Here is a 19,012-nt window from a genome sequence, read left to right as displayed (position 1 = left end):
TGGTTATTTGTTATTTTCGGGGGTTCGACTCACACTAAGTAGGGGACCGTTTACTGACTAACTGATTGTAGGACCGTGCATGGGACTGATGTCGCCACTTGGGACGGGGGGACTCATGATGTTGTGGTCAGTTCTGGTCCATTCTGGCCGGTGTGAATAAAAGAGCACTCCCGGGGTTATGAGGCATGGGAGTTGTGATTAAAAAGAGGTCTCTGCCTCTCAACTCGTTCTTCCACGCCGGCTCCCACAATACTTTTCGTTTTAGTTGACAGCCCCCTACTTAAGACGTCTTCCCGTGCGCCTGATAATTACTGTTGTATTTCATTATCATTAGTATTAATAGTAGTATGTGGAGATCTACTACACTGTGGATAAGACTAAACCGGATGTAGATTCAACACTAGTAGTAGTGGTAGTTTTAGTAGTAGCTATAGTCATAGTAAACATGGTGTCGGTACATTAAGTTTTTCTGATTCCTCAGATACCCCTGGTGTGCAGATCTACTACACTTTGGATGGGACTAAACCTGACGTAGTACAGAGATCCGGTTCAGGTGTGGGCAGTACTCAGAAGTACTGCAGTCCAGTCCTGCTTCCTGCAGGCCGGGTGTCTGTCAGGTCTGTGGCTGTCACAAGGTGAGATACTGCTTTAAGTCACGTGTTCACTTTATAGCTACACACTCAACACAAAAACATGACTTCTGTAGAGGAAGAGACATATGCTAACTTTACATGCTATCTATCTATCTGCCTATCTGTCCATCTGTCCGTCTATCTGTCTGTCTAGTGATGGCAGAGAGAGTGCTGTAGTTACGAAGCGCTTCTTGGTGAATTTAAATGAGTCAGTGTCTAGGAAGGAGAACACAGAAGACAGGAAGGAGAACGTGTCCAGGAAGGAGAACATGGAGAATAGGAAGGAGAACAAGCAGACAGAATATTTCAGACAGGTAAGAAGAAAAAGAAGAATAACTCCAGACTAATTTCTTTCCATTGACATTACCTGAACCTGAGGTCACGTGGTTCATATGTCTCCTGAGTGCAGTTCCTGATAGGCCATTACTTTTGGTCAGCCACAGACTGGACTTACTGTCTTTTTAAGGTATTTGCTTTGATTTTGGGCCATTAATTGTTTTGTAAGAACAGAGGTGGAACATTTTCTCATAAAAACCATTTTTCAGCCGTTCTGGCATCAGTTACCTGAAAACAAATTTGAATGTAACTGCGGTCATCCATCGTTTTGTCTAGAACTTTTTTTATTACAATATTTTATTAGGACAAGGATGTAGCACAACCACAAAAGAACAGGTGTTTTCTTTTTTTACAATTTCAAACCCGCTTTCCCTCAAACCAGGGCCCCTATGAGCCAACTCTAATTCCCACCCCACAGTCCTCCTTGATGGGATTGAAACAGTGCGTAAAGCATGAAGTCAAATCGAGCACTCACATACACAGCGACATGAGCAAACAAAAAGTAAAAACCATAATAATACATAGAAACAAACACTAGAAAAGAAGAGTCGGTAGTTGCTGACATTCAGGCCGTTATGCTGGACTGTTGATGATCTGAAGCTCAGGAAGACACAGCATGCGCTCTACTGCACACGCAGAGCCTTGGTACACTCCTTCGTATACAGGGCTCTTATATGGGGGCCTTGCAGCAGACAGACAGCAAAACCCGCGCCTGATGCAGGCAGACACAAGACATCCCATTACTGCGACACCCTGCCAGGGGGGAGCTGGTCAACATAACTGATCAATGGTCTCCAGTGAGATTAAAATCTATCAGGGGAACCTCTCGTTGTAAATTTAATTTTCCCCAGTTTTAGGAGAGACAGAATGTCGAGCAGCCAGGATTTAAATGAAGGTGGCAGAGTGGACTTCCGTAAAAGGAGAATTTTCTTACGGGTGATCAAGGAGGTAAACATGATAACGTTGGTTTGGATGGTTGTTGTAGTGATTTCGTCTGGAGGTCTACCAAATATAGCTACATGAGGGGAGGGAGGGATTTCGATTTTTAAAATTTCTGAGAGTGCGTCAAAAAATGATTATCAGAATTGACTCAAGTTAGGGCACGACCAGAACATGTGGGTCAGATCCCAGGGGGCTTGTGTGTATCTATTACATCTATCATCTAGTCTAACTGGGTAAAATCTGGAAAATCTAGCATTGCTATAATGGGGTCTATTAAGTACCTTGAACTGTATAAGGTTAAGCCAGTGTTTCCCAACCCAGTCCTGAAGGACCCCCTATCTTGCAGATTTTCTTCGCAACCCTGAATACGTACCTGTATGTAGTTATTCAACCAGTCAGCAATATTATGTCAGATGTTGCACACCTTACATAATTAAGTGCTGTGAAATGATTGGTTGAGTAAGTACAAGCAGGGCTACCTATGCAGGGTTACAATGAAAATCTGCAGGATAGGGGGTCCTTGAGGACTGGATTGAGAAACACTGGGTTAAGCCTAGCACAGCTAGAAGATGAATGACAGCTGTTAGGGCTTCTTCCCAGAAATTATCAGAGAAGGTAATCTGCAATCTATTCTCCCAATCGGTCCTGACCTTGTTAATGACTCATCCACTAGAGATATGAGGCCATACAAGTAGGAGACATGGCCCTTGGGTAAGGGTCTGGCTCTAAGTATAACATCTACCCTGTTATGTAAAATACATATATAGTAATGCATTGTGTTCTGTTAATGCTATTTACGTTGGAGACCGTTAGGTGGCACTATTGGTTAAGCTGTTCCAGTTACTGTGAGTTACGCCTGTGTAGAAGGAGAAGAAGTAAAATGTGTCTATGAAAAAAAAAGTGCTAAGTAAAGTACATGCTCCCCTGTTCCTCTGCTTTGTGTGTTGATGTCTGATACTGAAACAACTACACAACAAAGTGGAAACGAGAGTGGTAGTGACGAAGAGATGGCTTTGCTCTCCTTGCAACCTCCTGCCGTGTTCCTGGAGTGCCCAGGTGAACCGAAAACCGCATTTGCTGCGTGGCAAAAGTTGTTGGACAATTACCTGCTTGCTATCGGGGGAAGTGACTTCCCTGCCGAGAGACAGAGAGCCTTGCTAGTTCACTGCTTAGGAACAGAGGGACAAAGAATCTACAGCACCTTGCCGCTCACCGCTGATACCTACGATGGCTCTGTGCAGGCTTTGGGGGTGTATTTCACCCCCAAACTGAACGTTGTCGCCGAGAGGTACCGCTTTAGGCAGCTCGTGATGAAACGTAAGTTTGGCAATATGGAAAGTGAAACGCTGCGTGATCAGATCGTAGAGAAGACAAATAATCCTCGTTTATGTGAGAGACTGTTAATGGAGGAGGACCTGACACTTGATAGAGCTTAGGAAGTAGCTAGGCGTACTGAAGCTGCTATAGCTGATGCAAAAGTCATTGCTGATGGTGACACAAAGCACGTCGCCGCCGTTCAAGTCCAAAAGAAGGCGCGCAAGCAAAATACAAGACTGTTCAGAAAACGGATGCAACCCACACATGGTATCGTTGTGGCTCGGCTGACCACCTAGCCAACAATAAATCCTGCCCTGCGAAGGACTGCAAATGTAAAACATGTGGAAAGATGAGACATTTGTCTAGAGTGTGCAAATCCTCCCAAAAGTCTGTTAATGAAGTGACTGTGCCTGATATTACTGTCTTAACTGTTACTTCTACTACTGAAACAGCTGCTAAGCTAATGTGCGCTGCTACTATTACTGCACCTACTACTGCACAGGCATGTACTGTTGAATTACTTGTTGATACAGGGTCTGGTGTTTCTATACTGCCTGAGAATGTTTACAGTGAACATTTTGGTTCAAGTAAGCTAAGTGAACCTAGAATACAGCTTGTTACATATTCCAGAGAGAAGCTGAATATGTTAGGATGTCTTAAAGCTGACATTACTATGACAAGAGTGTCTCCACAGACTTTTACATAGTGAAAACAGGGACACCTATACTAGGTATGGACCTGGTGACTGCTCTCCAGCTACGCATCAAAGGAGGACAGTTAATACCTGAGACTGCCAATGTCTGTGCGACACTCCACCAAACCGAAGCTCCGCCCACTAGCAGCAAACAGAAAAGTGAGACTCCAGCTGCATTTAGATGTGGAAAGGACTTTGTACACAAAGTGAAGGTACGACCAGAAGTGAAGCTCATACAACAAAAGCTTTGATGCTTACTGCTTTCAGTCCGTGAGGCCGTTTCCGATGAACTCAAGAACCTGGAGGAAAATGGGATTATTGAGAAAGTTGATGCATCTGAATGGGTATCCCCAGTTGTAGTCACTAAGAAGAAGACGGATGGCATATGCATGTGCGTCGATTTGAGGGAACCTAACAAAGCAGTAGTCATTGACAGACATCCCTTACCACTGATTGAGGACATACTGTCTGAGCTGCGTGGATCTGTCATGTTCTCTACCCTGGATCTCAAATCTGCATACCATCAACTGAAGCTGTATGAAGAGAGCAGAGGGCTCACCGCTTTCATTACGCATGAAGGCCTATACCAACACTGCCGAGTTCCTTATGGACTGAGTTCTGCCCCTGCTACATTTCAGAAGATGATGACAACGATCCTCAGTGGCCTCAAAGGGGTGCAATGTTACCTCGATGATGTAATCATCTATGGATCCTCAGAAGCTGAACATGAGGCCAATCTCCGTGCTGTGCTGCACAAAATCAATGATGCTGTAGTCCAGCAGGGAGATGAACAGAGCCTGGATGAGCACCTGTGCTGTCTCCTCGGTGAGGAATGGGTGAATCCTCCTGATGTTATAGAGGAGAAATCTGCAGCAGCTAGCAACCGATGCAACATTTGCAGCAAACAACAGTTGGTTGACCGAGGAGACAGAGGAGAGAGAGTTTGCTCTCGCAGAGTGCAGCGATTCCGTCACTGCAAGGAGGGCCATCTCTGTCGAGTGACCCACCCTGAACCCAGACTGGTTGGGGTCCAGAAGGTTGTTCTGGTGGAGGTACAAAGAAAGTTGGTTAAAGACAGCACGTTCGAAAGTTTTGGATAGAAAGGGTAGAAGGGAATACGGTCTGTAGTTTTTGACATCAAAGGGGTTAAGTGATGGTTTCCTGAAGAGGGGGGGGGTGACTCTAGCAGTCTTGATGGCAGATGGAAAGCATCCTGCCTGGAGGGAGGTGTTGATGAGGTGGGTTAGATAGGGAAGGAGTTCAGGTGCTATAGACTGAAGAAGAGGGGAGAGGACCGGGTCAAGGGAGCATGTGGTGGGGCGACTGGATGTGATGAGGTTTAGAACCTCGTCGGGGGAGAGGGGAGCAAGGTGGGATAGGGTGGGATGTGGAGAGGTGAGGGAGGGTGCAGAGGGTGGGATAGTGCAAGCAGCACTAACCGGGTGGTGAGAAAAGGAGGATCTGATGTCGTTTACCTTCTTGTCAAAGAAGTTAGCGAAGTCATCAGGGAGAAGGGAGGAAGTAAGAGGAGGAGGTGGGGGTTGAAGAAGTGTAGAGAAGGTGTCAAAGAGTTTCTTAGGATTAGAGGCAGAGGATATGATTTTAGAGCGATAGAAGGCAGCCTTAGCAGCAGAAAGGGAGGATGAGAAAGTGGAAAGAAGAGATTGGAAGTTGAGAAGGTCCTCTGGGAGTTTGCCTTTTCTCCATTTGTGCTCTGCCACTCTCAGGCTCCGTCTGTCAGTACGTACTGAGTTGGTCAGCCAAGGGGCAGGTGGAGTTGGGCATGCAGGCCTGGAGGTGAGGGGACAGAGATTGTCCAGAGAAGAGGAGAGGGTAGAGAGAAGAAGATCAGTTGCAGTGTCAGGGGGTAGGAGAGAGAAAGATTCAGGTGTAGGGAGGATGGAGGTAACAGAGGAAGAAAGATCAGTGGCGGAGAGAGAGCGGAGGTATCTATGGGTGGAAACCATGTGGGTAGGGGAAGGGGCTGAGGGGGGTGAAGAGAGGCAGAGAGAGTAGGACATGAAATAGTGGTCAGAGAGCTGGAGGGGAGTAACAGAGAGATTGGAAATAGGACAGTGTCTAGTAAAGGTAAGGTCCAGCTGGTTGCTGGCCTTGTGGGTAGGAGGAGAGGGTGAGAGGTGAAGGTCAAATTCAATTCAATTCAATTCAATTCAATTTTATTGTCATTAAAAACAATGTGCAGGCACATGTTAAAATGAAATGAGGGCTGTGGCTTCACCAAACAGTGCAGACAGACACAGACAAATACAGCAAACACAGTATAAGATATACACACATGAAGACCAAAGCTAAAAATAAGTTAAAAGAGAGCTTGAGTACAAAATATTTAAAAATATCTACAGACATTCAGTGGGTGGCCAGGTTCAGGTGGGCAACAGCTTGTGGAAAGAAGCTGTTTTTGAGCCTGGTCGTGTGGGCTCTGAGGCTTCTGTAGCGCCTTCCAGAGCGCAGGGGGGGATGCATAGCCTGAGATAAACTCAGCTTTCGGCACCGCAGACTGGCAATTCCAGAGCCCTCCCGTCACCACTTGCTCAACGTGAGTGGAGAGAGTGGGATAGATGAGATTGGTAGGGTCACAGCGCCTAGGAGTGACCCAACGTCTATGCCAGCTCCGGGAAGAGGAAAGGACAGGAATACAAAGGAAATACATAGTCTATACTAGGTACACAAAATACAGATGACTGACCGGATCTAAAAAGAGCAGTCCGTGCTTGACGAAGTCTTGGCTTGAAAAAGTCACTCTAGCCTTCGTTCAACCTAGGCTTGTTTGCCTGATGCAACGCTTCCAAGAACCAGCAGTGATTTAAAGAACACCGATTGCTAACTGGCTGCCAGGAGTGCAGGCCACACCCTGGCCACTTAACACCCAATTGGCCAAAGAGGTACACTGAAAATAGGCTTTTTGCCCAGAAACTGGACACTTATGTAAAACTCTATCAAACCTCACACAATACTATTAAAACTGCAAACAACAAGTTACCAAGGAATATATTTATAAGCTAAAAGGATAACTAAGTCAAAACAGCTAGGCAACAAGACATATTTAAGGGCACACTAGGTGAAAAAACAGCTACAGCTAGATTAAGTAAATAAGACAAGTAAGTAAATAGAACAAGACAGCTACAGCTAGAATGAGATCCCACTAGGAACCAGCAGCAGATGTATAGAGAAAAGGACTAATACTCAAGCAACTGGAATAAGACTAGTATCAACTTGTTAAGCAAGAAAGATGATACTTACTCTATTCTAGACGAACCAGAAATTCAGAATCGCTCCAGAAGTTAAAATGCACACTGGACTGAAACTGAATGAGGCCAGACTTATAAATCCCTGTGATGTTCTGGCCACACCCTGACCACTTAACACCCAATTGGCCAAATAGGTACACTGAAAATAGGCCTATTGCCCAGAAACTGGTCACTTATGTAAAACTTTATCAAACCTCACACAATAGTATTGCAATAGTATATGCAAACAGCAAGTTACAAAGGAATATATTTATAAACTAAAGGGATTAAGAGCTGTACAACCTGCAGACAGAATGATGTCGACTGTAACTCATGATGCTCCACTCCAAACCATTCCTCTATCAGCTGCTGCCTGGGAAAAGGTTTCCGTGGACATCGTAGGTCCATTTGAGATAGCACCTGCTGATTGCAGATATGCCATAACACTGGTAGACTACTTTAGTAATTGGCCTGAAGTAGCCTTTGCTCCCCGTGCTGACACAGCTACTGTCATCCAGTTCCTGACCACTGTTTTCTCTTGAGACGGGAATCCAAAAGAACTGATCAGTGATAATGGACCTCAATTCCTCTCCTTTCAGTTCTCTGACTTTATCAAAAAGAGGGAAATCAGACACCTGAGATCTTCAGTTTATTATCCAAGAGCCAATGGAGAAGTTGAAGCCTTAAAGACTGCCTACACACTGCATCAATCCAAAGAGAACCCTGGAAATCCTTCGTGAGAACGTACCTGATGGTAAGTTCTCAGGAATGATTACAGAGCAACGCCACATTCTACGACTGGGGTATCCCCTTGAGAACTGCTCCATGGTCGACGAATGAAAACAAAGCTACAGGTGATGGAGATGTCTGTACCTCAGATGGACACGCTGTGCGTGAAAGAGTGAAGCAAAAACAAGTGAAGATGAAAGAATACACGGATGCTCACAGACACGCCAAATCAACCGATTTCCAGTCCGGTGACAAAGTACGGATTAGGAAGCCATGGAAGGTAAAGAAAGGAGAACTGAAGTTCACAAAATCAAGGACTGTTGTGACAAAGAAAGGAACAAACACTTACTTGCTGGATGATGGAGGGATCTGGAACGCCTCACGCTTATCTGCACTGCCAGAGTTGAGCTCGGATACTGGCTCTGACAGAGCAATGGACTGTACTAAACCAGAGACTGATAAACCACCTGACTCTAACTCTGGTAAACAGCTCAGGTTTACCAGGATTAGAAATCCACCTCGCTGGACCAAAGACTTTGTCATGGGAAAGTGAAAAAAAAACCTCTGACTAATGTGGGGAGGGAAAAGAAAATGTGAAAAGTGAATGAGGTTACTGGGTTACATACATTATTCAGTGTAATACTGTCAGTTCTAATCTAAGGTAAGTATTCTTTGTTCAAAAGGGGAAGATGTTGTGTCCATATACATATATAGTGATGCATTGTGTTCTGTTAATGCTATTTACGTTGGAGACCGCTAGGTGGCACTATTGGTTAATCTGTTCCAGGTACTGTGAGTTACGCATGTGTAGAAGGAGAAGAAGTAAAATGTGTCTATGAAAAAAAAGTGCTAAGTACATGCTCCCCTGTTCCTCTGCTTTGTGTGTTGATGTCTGATACTAAACCAACTACACAACATACACCATTGGGGGGCGGGATTTGGGGGAACTGGGGGAAGTGGGTTCTAGCAAAATCCCGTAGCTGAAAATATCTAAAAAAAAATCAGAGCTGCCTAAATCAAAAGCTGCACATAATTGGTCAAAGCTTGCAAACAGGCTGTCTATATACAAGTTTTCCAAGCGGTAGATGCCTTTCCTCTTTAGAGAGGTAAATCTAGGGTCAATTTCAGCTGGCAAAAATAAATGATTATTGCAAGTAGGGGTCACCTGGGGGACAGTGAGTGACCCAAAGTGACGTCTAATCTGTGTGCAGATTCTCAGAGTGCCGATAACAATGGGGTTAGATGTGTACTGTGAGGGGGAGAGGGGCAGGGTGCTGCATGCCAAGGCCTGGGGTGAAGATGAGGAGCACGAGTCAGCCTCAGTCTGATACCAGCTACTCTGAGGTGAAACAAACCAGAGCATGATCTTGTGTGCATTGGTGGCCCAGTAGTAGCCAAGGAAGCTGGGTGAGCCAAGCCCACCCAACGACCTGTCTCTCTGTAGCAAGGGGCTACCAATTCTCACATGCTTACCAGCCCAGATAAACGAGGAATTAATGCCATCAAGAGAGTTGAAAAACGATCTATGCAAAAAGATAGGGGAACATTGGAAAACATACAAGTATCTAGGTAAAATGTTCATTTTGATAATCTGTACCCTTCCCGCTTAAGAAAGCGATACATGACTCCACCTCTGCAGGTCAGATCTGACTGTTGCCATTCGTGCCATAAGGTTTTGTTCCCGTAGTGAACGAATGGATCTAGTAATAATGATAAATATTTAAATCCTGAGTGAGACAGTTTGAAAGGTATTGACACAAGTGTGCTTTATCTGCTGCAAAAACAGCGTATCTCTCTCACGTAATAAATATTACTAAACGTAACCCCAGATTTCTCTTTGACACTGTAGCTAAACTTACTAAAAAGCAGTCGTCTATTAGCTGCTCGCCATTCACAGCCCATGAATTTCTAGATTTTTTCTGCAATAAGGTTGATGAGATCTTAAACAAAATTAGTTCTTCAACTCCATCTACTCCTGCAGATCCCGTCTTACTAAATTCATATCTATAAAATGAGACACTGACAGTTCCAGTTATTACAGCTTTTGAGACTATCTCTCTTGATACTTTGACTAAGTTCGTGTCAGCTTCGAAACCAACTGCTTGCCTACTTGATCCCTTACCAGCAAAACTTGTTTTTATTTTTTTTTTAATTTATTTCTGATTTTTCCCTTTTTTCTCCCAATTTAGTGGCCAATCGATCCCTATTTTAATTCAAACACCCACCCTCGTACTGCATGCGTTCGCCAACTGCATCTCTCCGGCCGGCAGTCTCGAAGGAGACCGCCTCCCCACTTTCGTGACAGGGCGACTCCAGGCCGAACCACTGTTTTTTCCGACACACACAGAGACGCATTCATGTGACGAATACAAGCCAACTCCGCCCCCCTCCCGAAGACAGTGTTGCCAATGATTGCTGCTTCATCGAGTCCGGCTATAGTCAGATCTGACGAGACCGGGGCACGAACCCCAGTCCCCAGTGGGCAACTGCATCGACACAAAGCCGATGCAGGCCTTTTCTTGGACCTACAATGCTAGACATCGTTAATTTATCACTTACTACTGGCATTGTTCCCAGCAGTTTTAAGACAGCTGTGGTTAAACCTCTACTTAAAAAAACCGCACCTCGATCCAGGGTCTCTTAATAACTATCGACCAGTCTCTAATCTTCCATTCTTCTCTAAAGTAGAGAGAGTTGTGTATCAACAACTTTTGACCCATATAAAAGAAAACCATCTATATGAACCTTTTCAGTCAGCTTTCAGGCCCTTTCACTCCATTGAAACTGCTCTGACCAGAGTGGTGAATGATCTTTTACTAGCTATCGACTCTGATTCCACTTCTGTGCTTCTACTACTGGACCTCAGTGCAGCCTTTGACACCATTTATCATTGTATACTTTTAGATAGATGAAATTGTAATTTTGGTGTCTCCAGCTTAGCTCTCTCTTGACGTAAGTCCTACTTATCTGGAAGAACACATTGTGTCTGCTATAATAATATTATATCAACATTTTCTGACGCTAAATATTGTGTGCCTCAGGGCTCAGTTCTTGGCCCTCTACTTTTCTCTCTTTACATTACACCTCTTGGCCAAATTATACGCAGTTATGGAATAAATTTCCATTGCTATGCTGATGGTACTCACCTGTATGTGCCTATAAGGGTTGATGATCATACTCAGATGATTAACTTAGAGGCCTGCTTGGCTGCTGTGAAAAACTGGATGTCACTTAATTTTCTGCTTTTAAATTCGGATAAAACCAAGTTGCTGGTCATTGGCCCTGCTAGACACAGACATCAATTTGATCAAGTAATGATAACAATCGACATTTTTGTGGTTTCACAAAGTGTGGCAGCCAAAAATCTTGGTGTTACGTTTGATCCCAGCCTTTCCTTTGATAAGCACATTAAAGAAATCACCGAGACTGCCTGTTTTCACTTACTTAACATAGCTAAAATTCGGTCTTTTCTCTCCATGGCTGATGCAAAGATTCTAATACATGGATTTGTTTCATCCAGACCTGATTACTGTAATGTTCTGTTTTCAGGTCTGCCACATTCTTGTACTAAAAGTCTTCAGATGGTTCAGCATGCTGCTGCTAGAATCCTAACTAAATCTAGGAAATTTTACCATATTACACCAATTCTTGCCTCCCTTCATTGGCTTCCTATCCATGTTAGATCAGAATACAAGGTGCTTCTGCTGACTTATAAAATCCTAAATGGGCTGGCCCCATCCTACCTGTCTGATCTCCTTAAACCTTACATGCCATCTCGAGCTCTTCGTTCTCAAAATACAGGGCTCCTGTGTGTACCCAAAGTTAAAAAGAAGTCAGCTGGTGGCAGGGCCTTTTCCTATCGGGCTCCATTGTTGTGGAATAGCCTGCCTGCTGCCATCAGACCATCAGAGTCTGTTGAGTCCTTTAAATCCTAACTTAAAACTCATCTTTTTGCCTTAGCTTACAATTAGTTGCCTTTAAGTTGAGTGCTTCACAGCCTGTACTGGTGGCGGGTTGGTTTTCTGTCTCAATTAATTTACCAACCACTGCTCTGCCGATGACATTATAGAGTATAGATTGCAGAGTATAGATTATGACTAATTGATGACTTAATTGATTATGGCTAATGACGAAAACTGTTCTCTTCTCTAACATGTCTTTTCTCTCTCTCTAAATGATGTCTTCTCATTTCTGTTTTTCTGTGTTTGAATGGTGTCATGTGAGTCTCTCTTGCTTGCATGTGCAGTCGGTTCTCCTCCCAGGTCTCCATGGTGATAGTGGTCGCCATTTGGATGCTGCCTGCCCTTCCACTCCTCACACAAGTTTTTCTTTTTTTACATGATGATGCTGGCCGCGTGGCTTGGCTCCTGGACTGCTCCGTTGACATGTAGACACTGCTTGGCATCCTGTGCATCATGGTCTTCATAAATGTTATGTCCATTATAATTTTGTTATCCTCTTTCAATGTTGTATTGTGTAAATTGCGTGAACACAACATCCATTGCACGCTGTCCGTCTTGGGAGAGAGATCCCTCCTCTGTTGCTCTCCCTGAGGTTTCTCCCTGTTAGGGTTTTTTAGGGAGGTGTTCCTTATCCGATGAGTGGCTCTAAGGACAGGATGTTGTGTTGCTGTTAAGCCCACTGAGGCAAATTTGTAATTTGTGATATTGGGCTATACAAATAAAATTGATTTGATTTGATTTGATGATGATTTTATACTTATCTGTTGTGTTATCTTTTTATGTCTACCCTGCTTGTTTTGATTTTATGCTGTCTGATACAGTTGCTGCTTGTTTTTTACTGTGTTCTGTAAGGTGTCCTTGAGTGCTCTGAAAGGGGCCCACAAATAAAACATATTATTATTATTATTATTATTATTATTTTTATGTCTGAAAACTCTGGCAGCTGGTAGTATGAAACCAAACAAATTAAGAAGACACTTCAAGACATTACACCCCAGTCACGTCAATAAGCCTCTCGAGTTCTTTCAGAGAAAACTTGGTGCATACCGTCAGCAGGAACATGGCTTTGTAAAAGCTGCATCCGTGAACAACAAAGCACTAACGGCATCACACAAAGTCACATACAGAATTGCCCAGTGCAAGAAACCACATGCAATAGCAGAGAAGCTCATACTTCCCGTGGCTTTAGATGTGGTGTCAACTATGTTTGATGAGACAAACACCACAAAATTGAAGGCTGTCCCTCTGTCCAATGATACAGTTGCAAGACGTACATGCGGCATTTCAAATGACCTTGAAGAACAACTCATTGAAAAACTGAAAGACAAACGTTTTGCCTTACAAGTGGACGAGGCTACTGACAGCAATAAAGACTGCTTGTGTACTGCTTATGTTCGCTTTGTCACATCAGAGTCAGTGTGTGAGGATTTGCTGTTTACAAGTACGTCCCAGTAGAACGACAGCTGATGAGCTCTTTAGGCTTCTGGATTGTTACCTGACAGAACATGAGCTGAAATGGGAGAACTGTGCGGGCGTTTGCACGGATGGTGCACAGAACATAGCGGGAAAATGAAGGGATTGCAGCCACTAATCAAGAGGGTCTCGCCAAATGTGCAATGGACGCACTGTGTCATACACAGAGAAGCATCAAGACAGATTAGCCCAGACCTAAACGAGGGTTTGACTGACGCTGTTAGCGTGGTCAGTTTGATCTAAACAAGACTGCTGAGAGCGCAGCTGTTCTCTGCACTTTGTGAGGAGATGGGAGCTGAACATTCAGCTGTGTTGTTTCACAGTGAGGCTAGGTGACTCTCACGAGGTAAAGTGTTGTCGCCAGTCTTTGAGCTCAGAGAGGAAATTTAGGTGTTTCTGGAGGAGCATATGCATGAAGTTGCAAGCAAGTTTAGTGATGAACAACTTCCAATGAAACTGGCCTGTCTCAGCGATATATTTGGAAAGCTGAATGAATTAAATCTTCAGCTTCAAGGCAGAGACAAGCACCTTCCTCACCTGGCAGACAAGATCAGTGCATTCACTCGGGAAGCTTGAGGTGTAGGGGTAGGCGACTTGATCAAGGAAATACTGATTTCTTTGAGAATCTGAGTGAATTTGTTGAAACCAGTGATTCTGGAGCCACCACAGTGATTTCATGTCTTAAGGAGCACATCTCTTCCCTGAGAGGATTCTTTCAAAAATACTTCACAAACTACAGTGCTCAGTATGACTGGGTGACAGATCCATTCAATGCAGCAGCACCTGCTGATTTCAGCTCTGCTGAAGAGGACCAGTTCATTGAGATGACCTCTGACTCCACCCTGAGGCTGAGCATTACAGCTCGCACACTGAGTGAATTCTGGCTTGGTGTAGAGAGGGAGTATCCACTCATAGGACAGAGGGCTGTGGGCATTCTGCTTCCCTTTGCCACATCATGTCTCTGTGACATGGGCTTTTCTGCTGTTGCCTCACTTAAAACAATGTACAGATCTAAGCTCAACATGGAGCACGACTTCAGAGTGGCAGTATCAAGCCCGCAACCCCGTTTTGAAAAGGTGTGCGGTGTAAAACAGGCTCATTGCAGCACTAATGCAGTGACAAGATTTCAGCTCTCACAAACTGACTTGCTCATCGTTTTTCTCAAATATCTGTAGTTGTTCCTTTTTTGCACAGATTTAACTTTATTGTTATTGTTCTAGCAAAGTGATTTTTAAAGTTTATTTCGTTTTTCTCTGTTTTTGAAAAAGCACACAGACTGATGGAGCAATCTAGTGACAAATGTCACAAAAAGAGGTTTGATAAAGTAAAGTGGAACTTGCGTTTGTTATTTGCATAACAGAAATTACTGAAAGAAAAGTGAAAGGAATGTTCATGATCTCGATCCTATTTAAATAAAGTAAAAATTGCCCCATTTTGTCACCATTTTGTTGGGGCGGGGGTCATGAAAATTATTCTTCCTCCAAAGGGGGGCATGACAGAAAAAGTTTGGGAACCACTGGTGTACAGGAATATCTGTACTGAATACAGACTGGAAGTCGCCAAGTTCAAGTAGGACTTGGGGACTTCCAGTCTGTGAAAATTGTTTCACAAGCCACAGTTTGCCCAATCTTCACCAAACTTGTCATAGATGATGATAATAATAATAATAATAATAATAATACATTTTATTTGTGGGCGCCTTTCAAAGCACCAAAGGACACCTTACAGAACACAGTAAAAAAACAAAAAAACACAAAAAACACACAAAAAAACAGCACTGTATCAGACAGCATAAAATCAAAACAAAGCAGGGTAGACAATAAAAAGTTACACAACAGATAAGCATAAAATCATAATCTGCACAAAACCCAATGAAGCGTGGATGAGACTGAATATACCAGGTTGAAAAGTTGCATTTTGAGATGGGATTTGAAAGTTGAAAGAGAGTCAACGTTGCAAATGTCTTATGGGAGAGAGTTCCATAGGCGGGGGGGGGGGGCAGAATGACTGAAGGCTCTAGTGCCCATGGTAGTCAAGCGGGCCGATGGTGTAGTGAGTTGGAGAGCAGAAGAGGATCTGAGAGTGCGGGAGGGCATGTGGATATGAAAGATTTCGGAAAGACATGGAGGAGCTAGGTTATTAAGGACCTTAAAGGTGAGGAGTAGGATCTTTAAGTCAATGCGGTATTTAACAGGGAGCCAATGGAGTTGCTGAAGAACATGAGTGATATGAGCTACAGAAAGAGCTCTGGTAATGATACGGGCAGCTGGATTTTGGACCAATTGAAGCTTATGAAGACACTTGAGGGGAAGACCAAAGAGGATAGAACTGCAGTAGCCAATACGGGATGTAACCAGAGTGTGAGTGACTATGGCTGTGCTTTTGGGTGTAAGTGGTGCCCGAAGACGATTAATATTGCATAGGTGGAAGTATGTAGACTGAGTGACATTGCTGATGTGAGCTTCAAAAGATAATGCGCTGCCCAGGATGACATCCAGATTCTTAACCTGAGGCGATGGAGGAACTATAGAATTGTCAATAGTCAGAAAAAAACTCAGGTTTGGCCAAAGTAGATTTACTGCCTACTAGGAGGACCTCGGTTTTATCACTATTACGTTTGAGGTATGCAAACCAGGATTTAATTTCTAGTAAGCAGTCAGAAAGGGAAGTGGGCGGAAGAGTGGAAGTAGGCTTGGTGGATAGATAAAGCTGGGTGTCATCTGCGTAGCAGTGAAATTGAATGCCAAATTTCCTGAAAATGTGGCCAAGAGGTAATAGGTAAACAATTAATAGGAGGGGTCCTAACACAGAGCCCTGGGGAACACCACTAGTAACATAAAAGGACCTCATCTCAAATTTAAAATTTTCAAAATTTTAAGTTGGACAAACTGAGTGCAGCCAGACAGATATGATCTAAACCAGTTAAGGGGGGTGCCAGTTATTCCAATGGAAGCTAATCTTTCTAGGAGGATGTTATGTGAGATGGTATCAAAGGCTGCACTCAGATCAAGAAGGACAAGTATGGTTAAGAGCCCAGAGTCAGCTGCCATCAACAGATCATTAGTGATTTTCACCAAAGCTGTCTCTGTACTGTGCATGGAGCGAAAACCAGACTGGAATTGTTCAGATTGTTGTTAGTCAAGTGAGCGTGTACCTGAGATGTGACTGTTCTTTCAACTGTTACCATTTCAACTGAAATGGTAAATTTGAGATTGGGTAAAAATTATTCAAATTGTTGGGGTCTGCACCAGGTTTCTTGAGTATTGGAGTTATTGCAGCTGTTTTGAGATGAGGGAACAAGATCAGAGGTAAGGGAGGAATGTATGAGATCAGTTATTAAAGAGGATAGAGAAGGTAGACAGGCTTTGACTAAATGAGTGGGAAGGGGGTCTAACTGACAGGTAGATGATTTGGATTTGCGAATAAGACCAGATATTTCTGCAACAGTTGGGAGTTTAAAACTAGATAGTGAAGAAGAGAGGGGAACAGAGGAGGGTGAATAAGATGAACTCTTTGCAGTATTGTTCAAAAAGGTCAGTTGCTGAAGGTGTTACATTGAGCAACTGAATACAGGTGAGGTGCAAGAGTGTCTGCGGGCCGTAAAATATTGTTTACCATGGAAAACAGGGTTCTAGTGTTCCTGTCGCCTGACCTAATTAAATTTGCATAATAAGACAATTTAGCGGTGGACAGAGCCTCCTTATAATGACGTATGTGGTCGTTATACATGTCTTTATGAACAACAAGGCCAGTTTTCATGTAAAGGCGTTCCAGGCGACGGCGTTTAGCTTTAAGCTGGTGTAGAGCAGGTGTAAACAAAGGGGCAGAGTAGGTAAAGGAAACAGATCAGGTTTTTAAAGGAGCAAAATCGTTTAAAAGACTATATAGGCCATCGTTGTAATGAGACGCCAGTTCATCTGGGGTGGATAAATTGTCTCTGCTGGGGAGGTTATCAATTCCATTAGTGAGAGTAGATAAATCACTGGTGTACAGGAATATCTGTACTGAATACTGACTAATTGTTTCACAAGCCACAGTTTGCCCAATCTTCACCAAACTTGTCACAGATGATCTTTAGACCAAGCCTCACAAAATTTATTATATGGATTTTTGATTTTCAAAACCGTTCGTGTCACCGCCATTCGAAATTGGTGGCAAAGCTGCCAAACAAGAAGTCAGGGACATGTCAGCAAGCCTATGATGTATTGACACCAAACTTGGCATATGGACTCGGGGACGCCTTCTCGGGTGTGTTCAATAATTTCTATGTCATTGTGTGGTCATCGGGGGGCGCTGCAATTAGCAAAATCAACTTTTCGCTATCAGCACTTACAGCCACGCTTTAAACATGAGCAGATGAAGTTGCCATGGTGACTGCTCTGCTGGACTGCTTGGCCCCCTCATTGCTGCTTGCAGCTATATTTTTCATTGTTTTTAAGTCTTAATGCTTTCTGTGCAGGCACGTTGTGGAGATTATATCACTCCCCCACTTCTGTCTGGGCAAAACGACATGGTTTCCTGTTCCAAATGTCACCGCATGAACCAATGGAATGCACGCTACTGTGACTGGTGTGGCTCCAAGGTACTATCTATCTATCACTTAATCTCTCAATCTGTCTATATATCTACTATATATTTATCAGTCTGACAGACAGAATATTAAGAAGTATCATGGATGTCTGTTGACTTGGTAACCTGAGTTGTCGTTGTTCCTCAGCCTCTTCATACAGTCAGCTTGTTGTTGTGTTCCCGCTGTGGGGCGAGCAGCGCCCCCTGTGCCCACTACTGTGCTGTCTGTGGCATCTTCCTGCAGGACCCAGCCCACTCCACAGGGGATGCTGCTGATCATAAGCAGGTGTGTTGGACAGCAGTACTCCTACTACTACTAATATTACTACTACCACTACTACTACGAATTAGCGTTAGTTCAGGCAGGCCATGAAGTCAAGCTCAGCTCACAATCCCAGCTACATCAACTGATAGTAGCTGATCTCAAAGCCAGCCCACATCAGCTGATGGCTCAGCTGATTCCCTCCTATGCATCCAACTGGCAAATCTAATACAGGGCACCTTATTTAAGCTGCTTTAGCCTGCCCACCCTTCCTGCTTCCTCTGCAAGCTACTTTGCTAGCTTCCCCACATGAGAATGACCACGCTGTCAGTGTAAGTGCTTCAACTCACCCTGTTGGTTGTCATATCAATCCCTTTCCATGACGAGGATCCATGGCAGATGGATTGCATCATGGATCCACAGCATCAACGACCTGAAGCGGAGGAAGCCATTTGTGAAACCAACGACTATTTTCGTGATCAAATATGGGTGTGATACACATGGTCATTGAAATTCTAATGGGCACACCTATATTTGATCATGAAACTGGTTACTGGTTTCGGTCATTAAGCACTGTATTGTATTGTATTTATAATATAAATGTGTTGTACTGTATTGTATATAAGGGTGGGGACCCCAACTGTAAGTTGAGACTGAAGAGGTACTGTATTGTTTATAAGGGTGGGGACCCCAACTGTAAGTTGAGACTGAAGAGGTACTGTATTGTTTATAAGGGTGGGGACACCTGCAGTCAGGTGAGACTGAAGAGGTCACTTAGTTGAGAGATAAAACATATCTGTCAATAAACGTTGTGTCCAGATGAACTGATTCAACCTTCTTTAATTTTC

At 43.8% G+C, this 19,012-nt stretch overlaps 1 protein-coding gene across 1 annotated transcript in view; it reads left to right on the top strand.

Annotated features, from left to right (window-relative positions):
* The window catches only part of dzank1 (double zinc ribbon and ankyrin repeat domains 1), a 66,053-nt gene that overhangs the window by 11,819 nt on the left and 35,222 nt on the right, over positions 1-19,012 (top strand). Inside the window, exons 2-5 of the mRNA XM_056280596.1 lie at positions 482-635; positions 787-946; positions 17,793-17,915; positions 18,051-18,188. Of these exons, the coding sequence (XP_056136571.1) occupies positions 482-635; positions 787-946; positions 17,793-17,915; positions 18,051-18,188 (575 nt within the window). The remainder of the gene's footprint in view (positions 1-481; positions 636-786; positions 947-17,792; positions 17,916-18,050; positions 18,189-19,012) is intronic.

This window comes from Lampris incognitus, chromosome 5 (assembly GCF_029633865.1).
Source record: "Lampris incognitus isolate fLamInc1 chromosome 5, fLamInc1.hap2, whole genome shotgun sequence".
NCBI classification, from domain to species: Eukaryota; Metazoa; Chordata; class Actinopteri; order Lampriformes; family Lampridae; genus Lampris; species Lampris incognitus.
Note: the sequence above shows the minus strand (reverse complement) of the source record. Positions and strands in the feature narration are given on the sequence as shown.